The sequence below is a fragment of the Sapajus apella genome, unplaced genomic scaffold (genome assembly GCF_009761245.1).
Source record: "Sapajus apella isolate SASKATOON/1434 unplaced genomic scaffold, GSC_monkey_1.0 scaffold227, whole genome shotgun sequence".
In the NCBI taxonomy this organism is placed as follows: domain Eukaryota; kingdom Metazoa; phylum Chordata; class Mammalia; order Primates; family Cebidae; genus Sapajus; species Sapajus apella.
In genome coordinates, this window is record NW_022437167.1 from 462,643 (window position 1) to 477,630 (window position 14,988).

At 55.9% G+C, this 14,988-nt stretch overlaps 1 protein-coding gene across 3 annotated transcripts in view; it reads right to left on the minus strand.

Moving 5' to 3' along the window:
* Positions 1–14,988, minus strand: part of MAU2 (MAU2 sister chromatid cohesion factor) — a 35,080-nt gene that overhangs the window by 8,199 nt on the left and 11,893 nt on the right. The window contains exons 3-16 of one of the 3 annotated variants that reach the window (XM_032271252.1): positions 14,649–14,714; positions 13,554–13,649; positions 11,877–11,971; positions 10,935–10,962; positions 10,405–10,560; positions 9,115–9,261; positions 8,937–9,027; positions 7,876–7,979; positions 6,875–6,952; positions 6,425–6,490; positions 4,232–4,318; positions 2,751–2,800; positions 2,447–2,524; positions 2,243–2,354 (exon numbers count right to left, since the gene is read on the minus strand). In XM_032271252.1, the coding sequence (XP_032127143.1) occupies positions 2,243–2,354; positions 2,447–2,524; positions 2,751–2,800; positions 4,232–4,318; positions 6,425–6,490; positions 6,875–6,952; positions 7,876–7,979; positions 8,937–9,027; positions 9,115–9,261; positions 10,405–10,560; positions 10,935–10,962; positions 11,877–11,971; positions 13,554–13,649; positions 14,649–14,714 (1,254 nt within the window). The remainder of the gene's footprint in view (positions 1–2,242; positions 2,355–2,446; positions 2,525–2,750; positions 2,801–4,231; positions 4,319–6,424; positions 6,491–6,874; positions 6,953–7,875; positions 7,980–8,936; positions 9,028–9,114; positions 9,262–10,404; positions 10,561–10,934; positions 10,963–11,876; positions 11,972–13,553; positions 13,650–14,648; positions 14,715–14,988) is intronic. The other 2 variants (XM_032271253.1, XM_032271254.1) reach the window with 2 other exon arrangements.

A 14,988-nucleotide genomic window follows, 5' to 3' on the forward strand; every position in this document is an offset into this window, starting at 1 on the left:
ATTTTTTGTATTTTTAGTAGAGACGTGCTAGGTGGCCCAGGCTGGTGGTCTTGAACTCCTGGGATCAAGTGACTGTCTCCGCATCAGCCTCCCAAAGTGATGGGATTACAGGCAATGAGCCACTGTCTGGCCAAAAACATCTTTTTTTTTTTTTTGAGACGAGTCTTGCTCTCACCTAGGCTAGATGGAATGTAGTGGCGTGACCTCAGCTCACTGTAACCTCCGCCTCCTTGGGTTCACGCAATTCTCCTGTCTTAGCCTCCCAAGTAGCTGGGACTACAGATGTGTACAACCATGTCTAATTTTTGCATTTTTTTTTTTTTTTTTTTTTTTTGAGACGGAGTTTCGCTCTTGTTACCCAGGCTGGAGTGCAATGGCACGATCTCGGCTCACCGCAACCTCCGCCTCCTGGGTTCAGGCAATTCTCCTGCCTCAGCCTCCTGAGTAGCTGGGATTACAGACACGCGCCACCATGCCCAGCTAATTTTTTGTATTTTTAGTAGAGACGGGGTTTCACCATGTTGACCAGGATGGTCTCGATCTCTTGACCTTGTGATCCACCCGCCTCGGCCTCCCAAAGTGCTGGGATTACAGGCTTGAGCCACCGCACCCGGCCCTAATTTTTGCATTTTAAGTAGAGATGGGGTTTTACCATGTTGGCCAGGCTGGTCTTGAGCTCCTGACCTCAGGTGATCTGTTACCTCGGCCTCCAAAAGTGCTGTGATTACAGGCATGAGCCACAGTGCCCAACCCAAAAATATCTCTCTTTTTTTTGAGGCAGGGTCTCACTCTGTCACCCAGGCTGGAGTGCAATGGTACAATCTCAGCTCACTGCAACCTCCGCCTCCTGGGTTCAAGTGATTCTCGTGCCTCAGTCTACCAAGCAGCTGCAATTACAGGTGCCCACCACCATGCCCGACTATTTTTGTATTTTTAGTAGAGATGGGGTTTCACTATGTTGGCCAGGCTGGTCTTGAACTCCTGACCTCAGGTGATCCATCTGCCTCGGCCTCCAAAGTGCTGGGATTATAGGTGTGAGCCATCGTGCCTGGCCAAAACATTTTCTAAAAAATAAAAAATAAAAAATAAATAAATAAATAAAAAATAAAATTAAAAAAAAAATAATAATAATAATAAAATAAATAAACAAACAAAAAAGGCTGGGCATGGTGGCTCATGCCTATAATCCCAGCAATTTGGGAGGCTGAGGCAAGTGGATCACCTGAAGTTGGCAGTTCGAGACCAGCCTGACCAACATGGATAAACCCTGTCTCTACTAAAAATACAAAATTACCATCCTGCCTAACACGGTGAAACCCTGTCTTTACTAAAAATACAAAAAATTAGCCGAGGCGTGGTGGTGTGCACCTGTAGTCCCAGCTATTCGGGCAGCTGAGGCAGGAGAATCGCTTGAACCTGGGAGATGGAAGTTGTAGTGAGCAGAGATCATGCCACTGAACGCCAGACTGGGTAACACAGCGAGACTCTGTCTCAAAACAAAACAAAGCAAAACAAAACAAAAACCACACACAGGATTAGCTGGGTGTGGTGGTGCATGCCTGTCATCCCAGCTACTCGGGAGGCTGAGGCAGGAAAATCAGTTGAACCAGGGAGGCAGAGGTTGTGGTGAGCAGAGATCGCACCATTGCACCACTTCAGCCTGGGCCATAAGGCTGTGAAACTCCATCTCAAAATTTAAAAAAAAAAAGGAAAGAAAATTCAAGACCTTGTGAGCTCAGGTGGGTGAGAGTAGGTGAGGAATTGACAGGAAGGACTGAGGCGGCTGGTCCCATCAGAGATCAGCTGGCTTTGGGTGGGGACCAATCCCAGGGGCCACTTGTATCCTGAGAGGACGCTGAGCATGCCAGGCAAGGATGAAATGTTTGGGATTCTGGCTGAGAGGAGGTAGCTCCCAGCCCCTTGGGTGTCCACAGGATGGGGTGCCTGTGTCACCCCTGCCAGCTCAGGGCAGCTTCTTTGGCCCTGGCTTCAGCTCCCCTGACCCCTGGAGCTATGCCTGCCTGATGTCTGAGGCCACACCCATTGGGCCTCCTGCCTGCCCCCACACCCTCTTGTGGGTACCCAGCTCCCCTGCCCCTGTCTGCCCAGACTGGCAGCCAGGGTGCCCACCTAGACACACTCTTCGAGGGGCAGAGAATGAACAGTGCCATGCGGCCCCTAGGCTGCTGGCTGGCTCCTGTCCCTCAGCCAGCCCCACAGGCACCAAAGCCAGGGCACTCACTCGATGGTTTCCCAGCACGTAGAAGATGTGGCCCAGGAGCACGAGGGAGCAGGCCGTGAGCCGGTTCAGGTCCTCGGCATTGGACATCTTCAGAGTTTCCCGCAGAAATCGCCTGACAAGGAGAACGCAGACGCTGACGCCTACAGGACGGGGCCTGGGCCACCCTGAGCACAGCCCACCCGCTGCCCTCTGCCCTGCACTCACTTGGCCTCATTGTAGCGTCCCTGGAAGAAGGAGAAGAGCCCGCGCACATAGAAGGCAGCCGCTCGGAGGCAGTGTGAGCTGCAGGGAGAGTGCAGCGTCACGTGGGGTGGGGATTTAGATAAAGCAGCAGGTTCACAAAACGGCAGTGGGCAGGCGGCAAGGGAGGGATTTCCAAGAGCCCCCTGCTGCAGACTGTCTGTGAGGAGGGGTGTGGGGTGTCAGGGTGCAAAAGGCAGTCGGAGGCCCCACTCAAAGAGCACTGGGAGCCTAGGCCATGTGTGGAGTGGCGCCTGGAGCGGCTCACCTGACAGGGAAGCTGTGGTCTGGGTTGATCCTCTCCAGCAGACTGTAGAGCTAGGGGAGGAAGAACCAGTCAGCACCATTCTGCATTTTCACAGGCGAAAGGTCCCCCCCACGCACTGCAGTACACGGGCATTTCTCTACACTCCTGTAGGGACTGTGGCTGATCAGGTAGAGCCTGGTGACTGACCAGCAAGAGTGGTCTCTGGTGAGAAAGGCCAGGCGCAGGACCCTCACACCCTCAACCTGCCCTGCCTGTGCCACCCTGTCCTGTGGTAGGTGACGGGGGCCTGGGTGTCCAGGAAGTCTCTGTGTGGTCAGAGTGACGATGAGGGGCAGTGGGCAGATTGGCAGGCTGGGGCCCATGAGCCCTGTGGGCTGGTGGGGGTGAATGAAATTTCTCTGGAGGTGCAGGGACCCCGTGAGGCTCTGATGGGGGTGTGATCTAGTATTTTAGATGCCCTCTGGCTGCAGAGGCTCAGGGGAGCCAGGCTCCTCAACACTGCGAGCCCACATCTGGCATCAGATGACCCAGCCAGGGCTGGATCATGGCTCACTGTAGCCTCAACCTCCTTAGCTCAAGGGATTCTCCTGTCTCAGCCTCCCAAGTAGTTGGGACCACAGGCCTACACACCCATACTGGGTCATTAAAAAATTTTTTTTGTGGAGATGGGGTCTCACTATGTTGCCCAGGTCTTTAACTCCTGACCTCAAGGGATTCTCCTGCCTTGGCTTCCCAAAGTGCTGGGATTACAGGCATGAGCCACTGCCCCAGGCCTGAGACACTTTGGAGGCAGACTCCAAGGGTTCAAAGAGATACTAGAACTGAGGGACATCCTAGGGCTGAGCGGGATCCCAGGGCTGAGGAGGGAATTCCAGAGCTGAGGGGGATCCCAGGGCTGAAGAGGGAATCCTGGGGGCTGATAAGAGGATCCTAGGGCTGAGTGGGGATCCCAGGGCTGAGAAAGATCCTAGGGCTGAGAGGAACTGCAGAGGGGACCTGGCTCTTGTGAGCACTGGCTCAGAAGTCCACGTGAGGGTGCTTGGCCTATGAAGACAACCCTGGGCGCCCCTATCCAACACTCGAGCCAGTGAGGGCCCCTGACCCTGCAGGGGCACCAGTACAACCTGGGGACAAGGTGCCCCAGCTGCTGCCCCTTAGGATTGGGCCTCAAGGCCTGGCCGACATCCTAGAGCAAAATGCTTGGGCTACAAGACTTTGTCTGCGGGATTCATACAGTTGGTTTCTTTGCCAGAGAGAGGTGTTCTGTGGCTATAGGAATGTTGTTGTCCCAGACCTGGCCTCCCTCGATCCACCTCTGGGTCACCCTGTGTGCCTCTTCGTCAAGTGCAGCCCATCCCTCAAAAGGTGAACACCCTGGGGTTTGCTGTTTGCTGAGATTTGCTGGTGCCCAGGACAACCCTCTGGTTCCCCAAAAAGAAGAGAACAGAGAAAGGATACCAAACATGAAGCATGTCACCTACTACCTCTTGGTGCCTATTTCCTTCCCGTATATACACACTCGCCAGGTTGGTGACGATGAAGGCCCACAGCTCCTGGTGGTTGGTGAGCTGGAACGGGAGACAGGGACATCAGGAGGCTGGGCTGGGTTCTTCGATCCACACGGCAGTGTCAGAGCCACCCACAATCTCCACAGAGACTACTTCAGAAAAGACTTGTTCTTTTCATTTCAAATACACTTGCCTTGCCTCCTAAACCCAAGGGTAACACAGCTATAAATTCTTCTCATTATAAACCATTGTCTGCCTTACGGAGCAGTTAGAGAACAGAGAAAAGGAAAACCGGAGGCCGGGGGCAGTGGTTCACGCCTGTAATCCCAGCACTTTGGGAGGCTGAGGCGGGTGGATCACGAAGTCAAGAGGTTGAGACCATCTTGGCCAACATGGTGAAACCCCATCTCTACTAAAAATACAAAAAATAGCTGGGTGTGGTGGCATGCGCCTGCACTCATAAAGTCCCAGCTACTCAGGAAGTTGAGGCAGGAGAATTGCTTGAACTGGGGAGGAGGAGGTTGCAGTGAGGTGAGATCACACCAGTGCACTCCAGCCTGAGTGACAGAGAGAGATTCTGTCTCAAAAAAACAAACCAGCCACGCCGATCCCATCCTCAGAACATGTTGGGTTTTGGTCCATTTTCTGCTGTGTCTCAGGACGGAGCCCTGGTGGACACTTCCTCCAGGCCACAGCCAGCAACCTGTGGGACCCAGGTGTCCACTGCCATCGAGGTACATGCTGGTCCTGGGCGGGGATCACTCTTCATGGGGGGAAGAGGGGAAGAGGGGAGCTATTGTCCCAAAGGGGACCAGCACAGGCCCCGCTCCAGAGGTGGGTAATGCTATATCGGGGGCCAGGAATGCTGAGGATGACAGGTGGCGGATGGACAATGGCCCCTGGCTCTTGCTGGGAAATGAGATCATCAAGACAGGGACCACTCTATGTGGCTCAAGCCCTGCCCAGACCCTGGTTCCCAGTGGTGCTGGGCAAGAAGTGGAGTGAGCCCAGGAAGTACAGACCCCACCGGCACAGACCCTCTCCTGTTGCACAGCCGGGAGGTCCAGAGGATCTCCTGAACCAAGCACGGAGGCTCTGAGACACGGCAAGGTGGGGGATATTTGTTGCAGGGCCATAGGAGGCGGCGCGTGTGTTCGGGGTTAGCGGGGTTGGGGTTGCATCCTGGCCACATCACTCCTGGGTGGGCCATGAAAAAGAAGCTCTTTCGACCCTGGGGTGAGGACTCCTTAGGGTACATGGCCTTGGGAAGCTTGATGTGGAACCAAGCCAGCAGCAGCAACCACTTATGGGGAGTGAGACGTAGACAAGAGATGGCAGGATGGCGAGGCACGAAGGGAATCCTGGCCCTGCTGCAATCAAAGTGAGCCACAGTTCTGGGAGCGAGGCGAGGGGGCAGAGGAGTGGGTGCCGAGCCGGCCCTTCCCACCTAAGCATGCTGTCTGCATGTCAGGGCTCCTGTGCACCTGAGGCCAGTGGCAGGGGTGGCAGTACCGACAGTCAGGGCGCACACAGGACTCCCTGGTGACCTTGCTTGAGTGGCAGACAGAGCAGCCCCTGCTCCCTGACACCTCTCCTCAGGGCCCTTCCTAGAATCACCAGGAAAAAGGCATCCATAGCCCTATTTCCTGTGAGGAGGTTGAGGCTGAGGTGGGGACACGATGGTCCTGCTCTGGGCTTCTTCCAGCCTTCTTCCAGGGCCTGGCATGGCCCCCGTCTCAGGCCAGGAGTCCTTCTCTGCCCACAGAGCACCTGGGGGGTGGCCCAGCTCCATCACTCTCCAGGGGAGCCCTGAACCCAGGGTGGCTCTGAGTCGTCAGCTGACACTGGAGCCAATCCAGCCTTGGGGGTGGGTGCCGCAAGAGCTCCCACTGAGGCACTAAAGTAGCGTCCCCAGACATGTCATACCTCTCCCTCATGTCTGCCCTCAGGTCAGCTCAGGAAGCCCCTGGCCCCATGGCACCCCCTTATCTGGATAAACAGTGTGTCACTGCCAGGGCTGGCAAAGGCTGATGACTGTGCATCGCCTCTGGTGCTGTGGCTTTGCGTAGCTGACCCAGCACAACAGCTGTCCTCATCACAGACCACACCCGACTCCTTACTCAGAAGTGTGGCCTGCCCCAGCAGCAAGGAGGGCCGGCACCTTACCCGAAGGGCTGTGGTGAACTGGGCTTCCGCGTTGTCCATGCAGTTGACAGAGACACAGTACAGGCCCTGGAAGAAGGTGGTGTTGTCATCAGGGCCGGCCCCCAGGGAGGTCCCACTGAGGACTCAGATCAGAGACCATTCTGTGTGCCAGGGGCCTATACGGCTGCCCTGGAGTATGACAATGGCTCTACCGAGTCAGCTGCGAGGCAGGTAACATGCTCACTGTCCCCGTCTTTCAGACCCAAGCCAACGTGGGGTGGGACAGGATGCTCACTGGAAGCATTCCGGATCCTGCCTGGGGAGGTTACATGATTACCTATGGGAACATTCCAGATTCCGATTAGGGTGCTGTCAGGGGGTTCTTCGCTGGGAATGTTCTCGATCTGGTTAGGTGCTTACTTACTGGGAACATTCTGGATTCTCCTGGGGTGCCGTCACAGGGTTACTCACCAGCAGTGTGTGCAGCTGTGCTGCGTGGTTGGAGAAGAGCCGGGGGGACTGCTGGCACAGCTGGCAGACCTGGGAGATCTGCCGGGAGAGTGTGTGCTGCCGTCACAAGTCTGCAACCTGGGACCTGGCGTCTGAGCAGCACTGGGGAGACCCCATACCTGGTGGGTGAGCCCATGTCCTGTCTGCCCAAACTGGGGTACAAAGCCCCAGCAGACACATCCCCCATGAGGGCAAAGGGCAGCCTGGACCCCACTGTGGACAAGGACCCTTGTCTGTTACTCGCCTCCTCCACCCTGTCCAACAGGTGTCTGGGCCGTAAAGGATCTCTGGCCTACTCAAGGCCCCCATCCCCTCTCAGGAGGGTGGGCACTGGGGGTAGAGAGTGTTCCTAACGGCAGGGTGGGGTATAAGAATCACTATCAAGGGACCCCCAAATTTCCAGAGACCATGTATGCTATTCTCTTGGCATGCAAGCTTTTAAGCCATGGCCCATTAGTTTGTTTGGTTTTTTTTTGAGACGGAATCTCACTCTGTTGCCCAGGTTCGAGTGCAGTTATGGTATGATCTTGGCTCACTGCAACCTGCACCTCCCAGGTTCAAGTGATTCGCCCGCCTTAGCCTTTCAAGTAACAGTGGGATTATAGGCGCCTGCCACCACACCTGGCTAATTTTTGTATTTTCAGTAGAGACGGGTTTCGCCATGTTGGCCAGGCTGGTCTCAAACTCCTGACCTCAATGATCCACCCGCCTCAGCCTCCAAAGTGCTGGGATGACAGGCGTGAGTCACCACACCTGGCCTCCACTAGTTTTTGTATGAGATTCTCTGATCAGTGGTGCCTATGCAGGGCTGAGAAACGCTGGGTGACAGCGAGACAGCAGGATGGGCTAGCGTTGGCTGAACTGGCCAGTGGGCACTTGGCGAATTCAGTCTCTTGTCTGACACTGCTGAGACCCAACAAACTCCTGGGCCTTCCCGCCCCTTGTGCACCGCCTAGCCTTACCTCCTGAAGCGCCGTGGCCTTGTGGCCTGTGACGAGGCGGCACATGATGATGTGCTCCAGCAGGATCACTTGGAAGGACGACAGGATGGGGCTGCAGTCCAGCACTGCGGGCGAGAGCCGGGGATGAGCAGGCAGGGGAGGCTGGAGGAGGCACCACCCCCAGCCCCCCACACCCCCACCTCATTCCTGTCTCCTGCCATACTGGCCAGGCACCCACCCCGTCATCTCCCCAGTCCCCACTACACACTCTAAGTGAGGGAGTATGTCTTGGTGTCCATGTGAGAAGATGGAGCGGGAGCTAGAGGTTGGTTCCCACAGTGTTCCAAGAGGGGTCGGCTCTGACCCTGACCCCTCACCCTATATGCTCAATAGCTTGTGGACACAGCAGGTTCTAGAAATGTGGAAACCACCATGGATCATGAGACCATGCAACAGAGCCTCAGGCAGGGGGTGGGGGGACCTGGGACGGGCCCTGCCTCCTGGCAGCCCCAAGCAGCCAACCTCACACGGGAACAGGACAAAGAGCAGCACAGGCCTCTCGGGCTCCAAGCTGGCTTGGCTCTGAGGCCTTCTGCCCCAGCAGCACTCATGAGGGTGCAAACAGGCAGACTATCAGGCACACTGCACCGGCCGGAGATATCTGCTCTGGGTTTGTGCTAGTCAAAGGTCCCTGGACGGATTAGACAGTTGAGCATTTGGAAAGAACTCAAGACTTCCAAAGGACATGCTGGTGGTCAGTGAGGACTGAATTCTAATCCCGGCCTCATTCCAAGTGTCCCAATCATAACATTGATAATAATCGGGAAAAGCAGCCACCACCTGTTTCAACTGAGCATAACTGGACACAAGGACCCTGACCACTCAGGGGGGTACCTCCCACCCCTGGCCGGTCTGCTCTGCTCCGATGCTGGTTACCAGCATTTATCAACCGGGGTGACGAGACCTACCAGGCAAGGCAGCGCAGTCACACAGGGTCACTGGGACTTGGCACAGCCAGCATCTGGCCAGGCCGTCCGCCAGGGCGCACCGTGGCCACGTGGCCAGCCGAGCACCTGACTTACTCTTCAGCTTCTCCAGCTGCATGAGAGCCTTGTCTGTGTACTTCTGTGCCTTCTCCAGGTAGCCCGCCTGCATGGAGTGCATCACAGTCACCTGGTGACAAGACCAGACAGCAGGGGTTACCAGGACCGTCTCCCTCACCCCGCCCCTGCCCCCAGCCCTGGCCCCGGCAGGACGCACCAGGTAGACGAGCACACACATGTGCTCCTTGGGCAGCCAGTGGAAGAGGTCGGCGGGGTTGCTGGGCAGGATCTCGTCGTCGTGCAGTGTGGAGATGGTCTGGATGCACTGCTGCAGCTGCTTCAGACACGGCTTCACGCTCTTCACCTGCGCGGCACCCACACCTGAGTGCCCACCTGAGCCCGGCCTCTCAGGAGGCCAGGTCCAGCCCAGCCACCCCTGCCCCTTCCTCCAGGGAGCACCTGCCTTCCCCTTCTGCCATGGCCACCTCCTGCAAGATGGACCCACCCCCACCGTACTCCCATGGATCAGCTGGGCTCTCGGGGCAGGGCCAGGCAGGCAGCTATGGGACTGAAGTTTGTCCACTGTCCAGTGCTGGGCCCAACACCAAGGCTCAGGAGAGGCCTGTCCAGACCCTGCTGGAGCTGCTCCTGGCCTTCCTGTAGCCAGACCCGTGTGCTTTGTAGGGGGTGGGAGGGGGCCTCCTGGCCCAGAAGTCTCGCAGGCGCTGTGGCCCTTACTGACTGGCCCATCTCATCCTGAAGCCCCGAGGGGCGTCTCTGCAGCCCTGGCACCCCGAGAGAAGTGTGGCTACAGTCTGCTCTGTGTCCCTATGTGCCAAGTGCAGTGCTTCACCCAATGGGCAATGACAGGTATGGATGGGGGAACTGGGGAACCCCCTTACCAAGCCCTGTGGAGAGGCTCGCCTGTAGCCCATGGCAAGAGGGGTAGGTCTGAGGGGCACAGGGAAGCTCCCAGCCCCTGAAGGGTCAAGGCTGTCACACAAGCAGAGACGAGGAGCTCAAACACAGCCGTTCCCCACCCATGGTGGGGTCACAGAGTCCAGTCTCGGACACAGCTGGACACATCAGTCCCTGCTCAACCCCACAGCAGGAGGCCCAGACAGATACCACTTGGGCATCTGCTGTGTACAGGCACCACCCTAGCACATCCCTGCTTTATTCTCATGATTCCCTGAACTGCAATTGGAATCTCTGAGCGTCCACACACTGAGTATATGCAATGTCACACATCATACTCCCAAAGGGTGGTGGGGTGGCCGGGACAGACCATGCTTCCTGGCACCAGCACACCAGGCAGGCACAATGGTGCCCGCACTCGCACCAGAGCAGGCCAAGAGTGTGTGTGTCCAGGGCCGGAATGACAGCCCTGCTGTGTGACAAGGTAAGGCCATGACACAGCTGACCTCACAGCCCAAGACCCATTGGCCTGGGTGCCACCCATACCCACTGGTTGCAACCATCAGCTCGCCGGAGAGGCGCCACACACCTGCCCAGCATCCAGATAGTGGGTGACCTGGAGCACCAGGAAGAAGACACGCAGCGACTCTTTCTGGATGGGGTTCCCCTGCCAGTTCTCCACGATCTGCCCACAGAGGGTCAGCAGTGGGTGCACCTCCTGTAGTTTGCGCTCCATCAGCAGCAGCTGGGGAGGGAGAGGTGCAGGCATGGGGTACGTGGCTTGCAGAGGCCCTTCCTGGACCAGGAGCACAGGGCTGCCCACTTGCCCTGGGACTGCTGCCACCAACCCAGAGGGCAAGGCCAGCCTGAAACCCCGGCCCAGGCAGCTCCTAACTAGGATTCTGCCTCAGCATGAATCCCATGGGGTGGAGCCTGAGCTTCCCTCCTGAACCCTGCAAGGCCCAGGCCTCACCCTCTAGGCTGCTCACTGTGCCTGAGGGTCTGGGTGCCTGAGGGGCGACGCCATGGAGAGCGAGTGGGGTCTGAGCAGACTCTGCGGGGGCCCTGCCTCACCTCCACAACACCAGCCGCATCCAGTCATGCCCAACCTCAACTTACCATCCCCTTGCTGAGGAGGAACAGCGCCCTGCAAAACAGAGGCGGGGGTCAGGTCCCAGAAGGCCCAGGGGCCTCCCGGGATGACTGTGACTGCCCCAAGGCTCACAGGACCTAATGTGCCACCTCGGGAGACAGTTCAGTGGACAACAGTGAATGGTCCCGGATGAAGTTTGTTATATTTACAAGACTGCTCTATTTTATCCTATTGTATCTATATATTTTTTTAGACAGAGTTTCGCTCTGTCACCCAGGCTGGAGTGCAGTGGTGTAATCTTGGTTCACTGCAACCTCTGCCTCCCAGGTTCAAGCGATTCTCCTGCCTCAGCCTCCTGAATAGCTGGGATGTGCCACCACGCCCGGCTAATTTTTTTATTTTTAGTACAGATGGGGTTTCACCATATTAGCCAGGCTGGTCTCGAACTCCTGACCTCAAGTGATCTACTACGCCCAGCCTATATTTATTTTTCTTGCATAGCTTAGATGCACTCATGTGAAAAATCCAGAAAGTGGCAGGGTGCAATGACTCATGCCTGTAATCCCAGCACTCTGGTAGGCCAAGATGGGCAGATCACTTGAGGTCAGGAGTTTGAGACCAGCCTGGGCAACATGGTGAGACCCTATCTCTAGAAAAAAACTTGGCAGTGATGGACACACAGGGTGGGGGCCAGTGGGCAGGCTTAAACGTCAGGCTCAAACCTGCACCTCATGGTGCCTAATTTTTGGATTTTTTGTAGAGATGGGGTTTCACTATGTTGCCCAGGCTGGTCTTGAACTCCTGGGCTCAAGTGATTCTCCTACCTTGGCCTCCCAAAGTGCTGGGAATATACTGTGAGCCACCACACCTGGCCTGAAATGCCATTTCTATTCTTTGTCCTGGACCAAGATGGTCAAGCCCCTTCTATGTTAAGAGAACAGGAGGGAAGGAGGGGAGCGGGTGCCTACCGTGTGTACTCGGATCCCACCACCCGGGCGTACTCGGCCCCCACACCCAGGAGGTCGCAGGCTGACACAAGGTCCTTCTCAAGCGTGTGCAGTTGCTAAAAAGCAGAGAGAGCAGTGACTTTTGCTGCCAAACCCATCAGTTTTATGGTACCTGGCCTTTGTACTTTGTTAGCAAACTCAACCAAACCTCCCCGCCTCAATGAAACTGGCTGTGTCAGTTCTGAGCGATATTAACCAAATTATCTCAACATTGCTTTGGGTGCACAGCTCCAGTTGGCCTGTGATATACATGTCATCTAAACTGAATGGTGCCTGCAGTAGGCACTGTCTAAACTTAATGGAGCATAGAACCAGCAGCCAAGGCTCATGTCACAGACCCTCAGGGCTGTGTGAGCACCTAGGGCTGTTCTGAGCGCTTTGTGGGTGCCTGTGGGGTCCGTCTTCAGTGGGATGTCAGTGTGCTCCAGGGCCTACAAGGAGGGACTCCCTCAGAGGCAAGTGTGAAAGCCTCAACAGGTGGAAAAGGAGGCACATGCCTGGTTTGACCCTGCAAGGCAACACCTGCGGGGCCATGGTGGAGAACTTGACCCCTAGGTGCGCCTGCCAACTCTGTGACCTTGGGCAGGTGACTCACGGCCTGGCCTGCTCCTTTGTCTGCTAATGGGCACAAGTGTGCACGGGGAGACAGAAGAAGACAGCGTATGCACGTGGCTTCTCAACAGGCCTGGGGGAAGAGGGCCTTGGGAGCCCTGACTGCTGTGTGAGCTCTTCCCTGTGGGGTGTTTTCTCAGCCAGACCCTCCTGGGGTGAGCAGCTCAGCTGGAGGCATTCTCTACCCAGGGTGCACACACTGCTTGCTTAGGTGGGTATCATGGGAGGTAGCTAAGTGGTGGCCTGGAGGGCAGGCTGGGTCATGGGAGAGAGAGGCTGGGGGTCGCCAGGGAGGGGATGCCTGAGGGTGCCCAGTTCGGAGGTGTGGATGGAGCCCAGGACAGGAGAGGTGTCCCACACAGTGAAGCTTGCTGGCCCCTCCACTCCAGCCGGGAAGGCCCAGTTCAGAGAGTTCCCCGACAACCAAGCATCGTGGAGCTTAGGGACCAGGGGACCACCTACATCTAGGGGGGCTGAAGAGGGAATGAGGGGGAACTGTGTGGATCTCAGGATAAAGCTGTGCCCCAGCAGCTCCTGAAAGCGAGAGCCCCACGTGGGAAACAAGGTTTGATGTGGACATTCGTGGCCTGATAGGCAGCCCCTTGGAATGTCAGTGTAGCTCCTAAAAAAAACCCACAGCAGGTCTCTGGCAGGAAACGTTCCTGGGATTTCAATGAGTGCAGGCCAAAGATGAGATGAAAATGGCTGGGAGGGAGGGGAACCCAAAGGCACCTAACAAGCAGCAGGCCCACTGTCAATGTCGGTCCCAGGGGAGACCTGCACTCCCACCACTCATCCCTGGGTGCTGCCGAGAGCTAGGCTCAAGCTGGGGATGCTATCAAGGATGGAGGCTGGAGGGGGCATGTGAGCAGGTTAAGGAAATGTCCCTATGTCCCCACCTGCCCTGTGTGGCAGCCTAAGAGGGTCTCCTCGTTGTGGGCTCTGCTGTTCTTTGCACATGGGGCAGGTGGGCCACGGGGTCATGGCGCCTGCCGGGCACCCTTGTGCCTGGGCCGTGGTACTCACAGCGAGCTGGAAGAGCAGACGGCAGTGCCAGTATGGGGTCTGCTGTGAGATCTGGATCGCCTTCCGAAGCAGCGGCTTTGCTGCATCGACGGAATTCTGAAAGGAAATAGTCACGTTTGGGAAGCTTAAAAAAAAAAAAAAAAAAAAAAAAAAAGGCGGCAATCAAGACGGATTCCTTAGCAGCAGCTGCGGTGCCAGAAGGCAGTTCCTGTTCACGCTTACTAAAGGATTTTTTGGGGTTGCCAATTTACTTTATTAAAAGCAAAAAAAGATGTTTTATTGGACTCACTGGCTGGGAAGTTTCTGCATCACTCTTAAAACAACTTCTCATTCAACTGGACTGAAAGTAGTTTCAGTTCAAAATTCTAAACAGTCACATCAGTTCCCATCTTTTATGTTCTCAGAGCAGAGAGAGGCATCGGGGTGTGAAGCGCACACATTCCCTGCCGCCAAGGCCACCTTACTCGTCATCATTCCGAGGTGGGAGGAAGGCAAATTTCAGCTACAACTGAAATCAGGAACCAGATTAAGAAGAGAAACTGTACAGACTTGTCAGGCGAGGCACAGGCTGATCTCTCTAACAGCCTTCCGCAGAAAAGGAAGCTGCCCGCCCTTTTTAGCAGGTGACTACCCACCAAAGCCCTGGGGCTGGGGCATAAGAGGCAGGAAGGTAATCTCAAGTGTTAACAGCCAGAAAGGCTGGGCATGGTGGTTCCTGTGTATAGTTTTGGCACTTTGGGAGGTTGAGGGGGGGAGGATTGCTTGAGACCAGGAGTTTGAGACCAACCGGGGCAAGACCACCTCTACAATAAATTAAAAAATCAGCCAGGCATGGTGGTGCACGCCTATAGTCCCAGCTACTCGGGAGGCTGAGGTGGAAGGATCATTTAAGCCCAGGAGTTCAAGGCTGTAGTGAGCCATGATTGTGCCATGCACTCCAGCCTGGGTGAGAGTGAGACCCTGTCCTTCCCCCGACCAAAAAAAATTAAAAGGAGGGATTCCGACTCCTGGAACCCCAATGTGCCGATGTGCTTTCACATCTTAGCAACTGGGAGAGAGAATACTTTGCTTTCAGAAACCTGAATATGTTCTTACCTCTTGACAGTATAACTCAGACAACAGACTTGCTGCTTCAAATTTAACATCTTCGAACTGTGGGATCTAGTGATGTCCAGTTAAGGAAGTACAGACACTGTGAAAAAGGTGTTTGAAAGGGCCACAGCAGGCTGGGCGCGGTGGCTCACGTCTGTAATCCCAGCACTTTGGGAGGCCAAGGTGGGTGGATCACCTGAGGTCTGGAGTTCGAGACCAGCCTGATCAACATGGTGAAACCCCATCTCTACTAAAAATATAAAAAATTAGCTGGGTGTGGTAGTACACGCCTATAATCCTAGCTACTCGGGAGGCTGAGGCAGGAGAATCACTTGAACCCAGG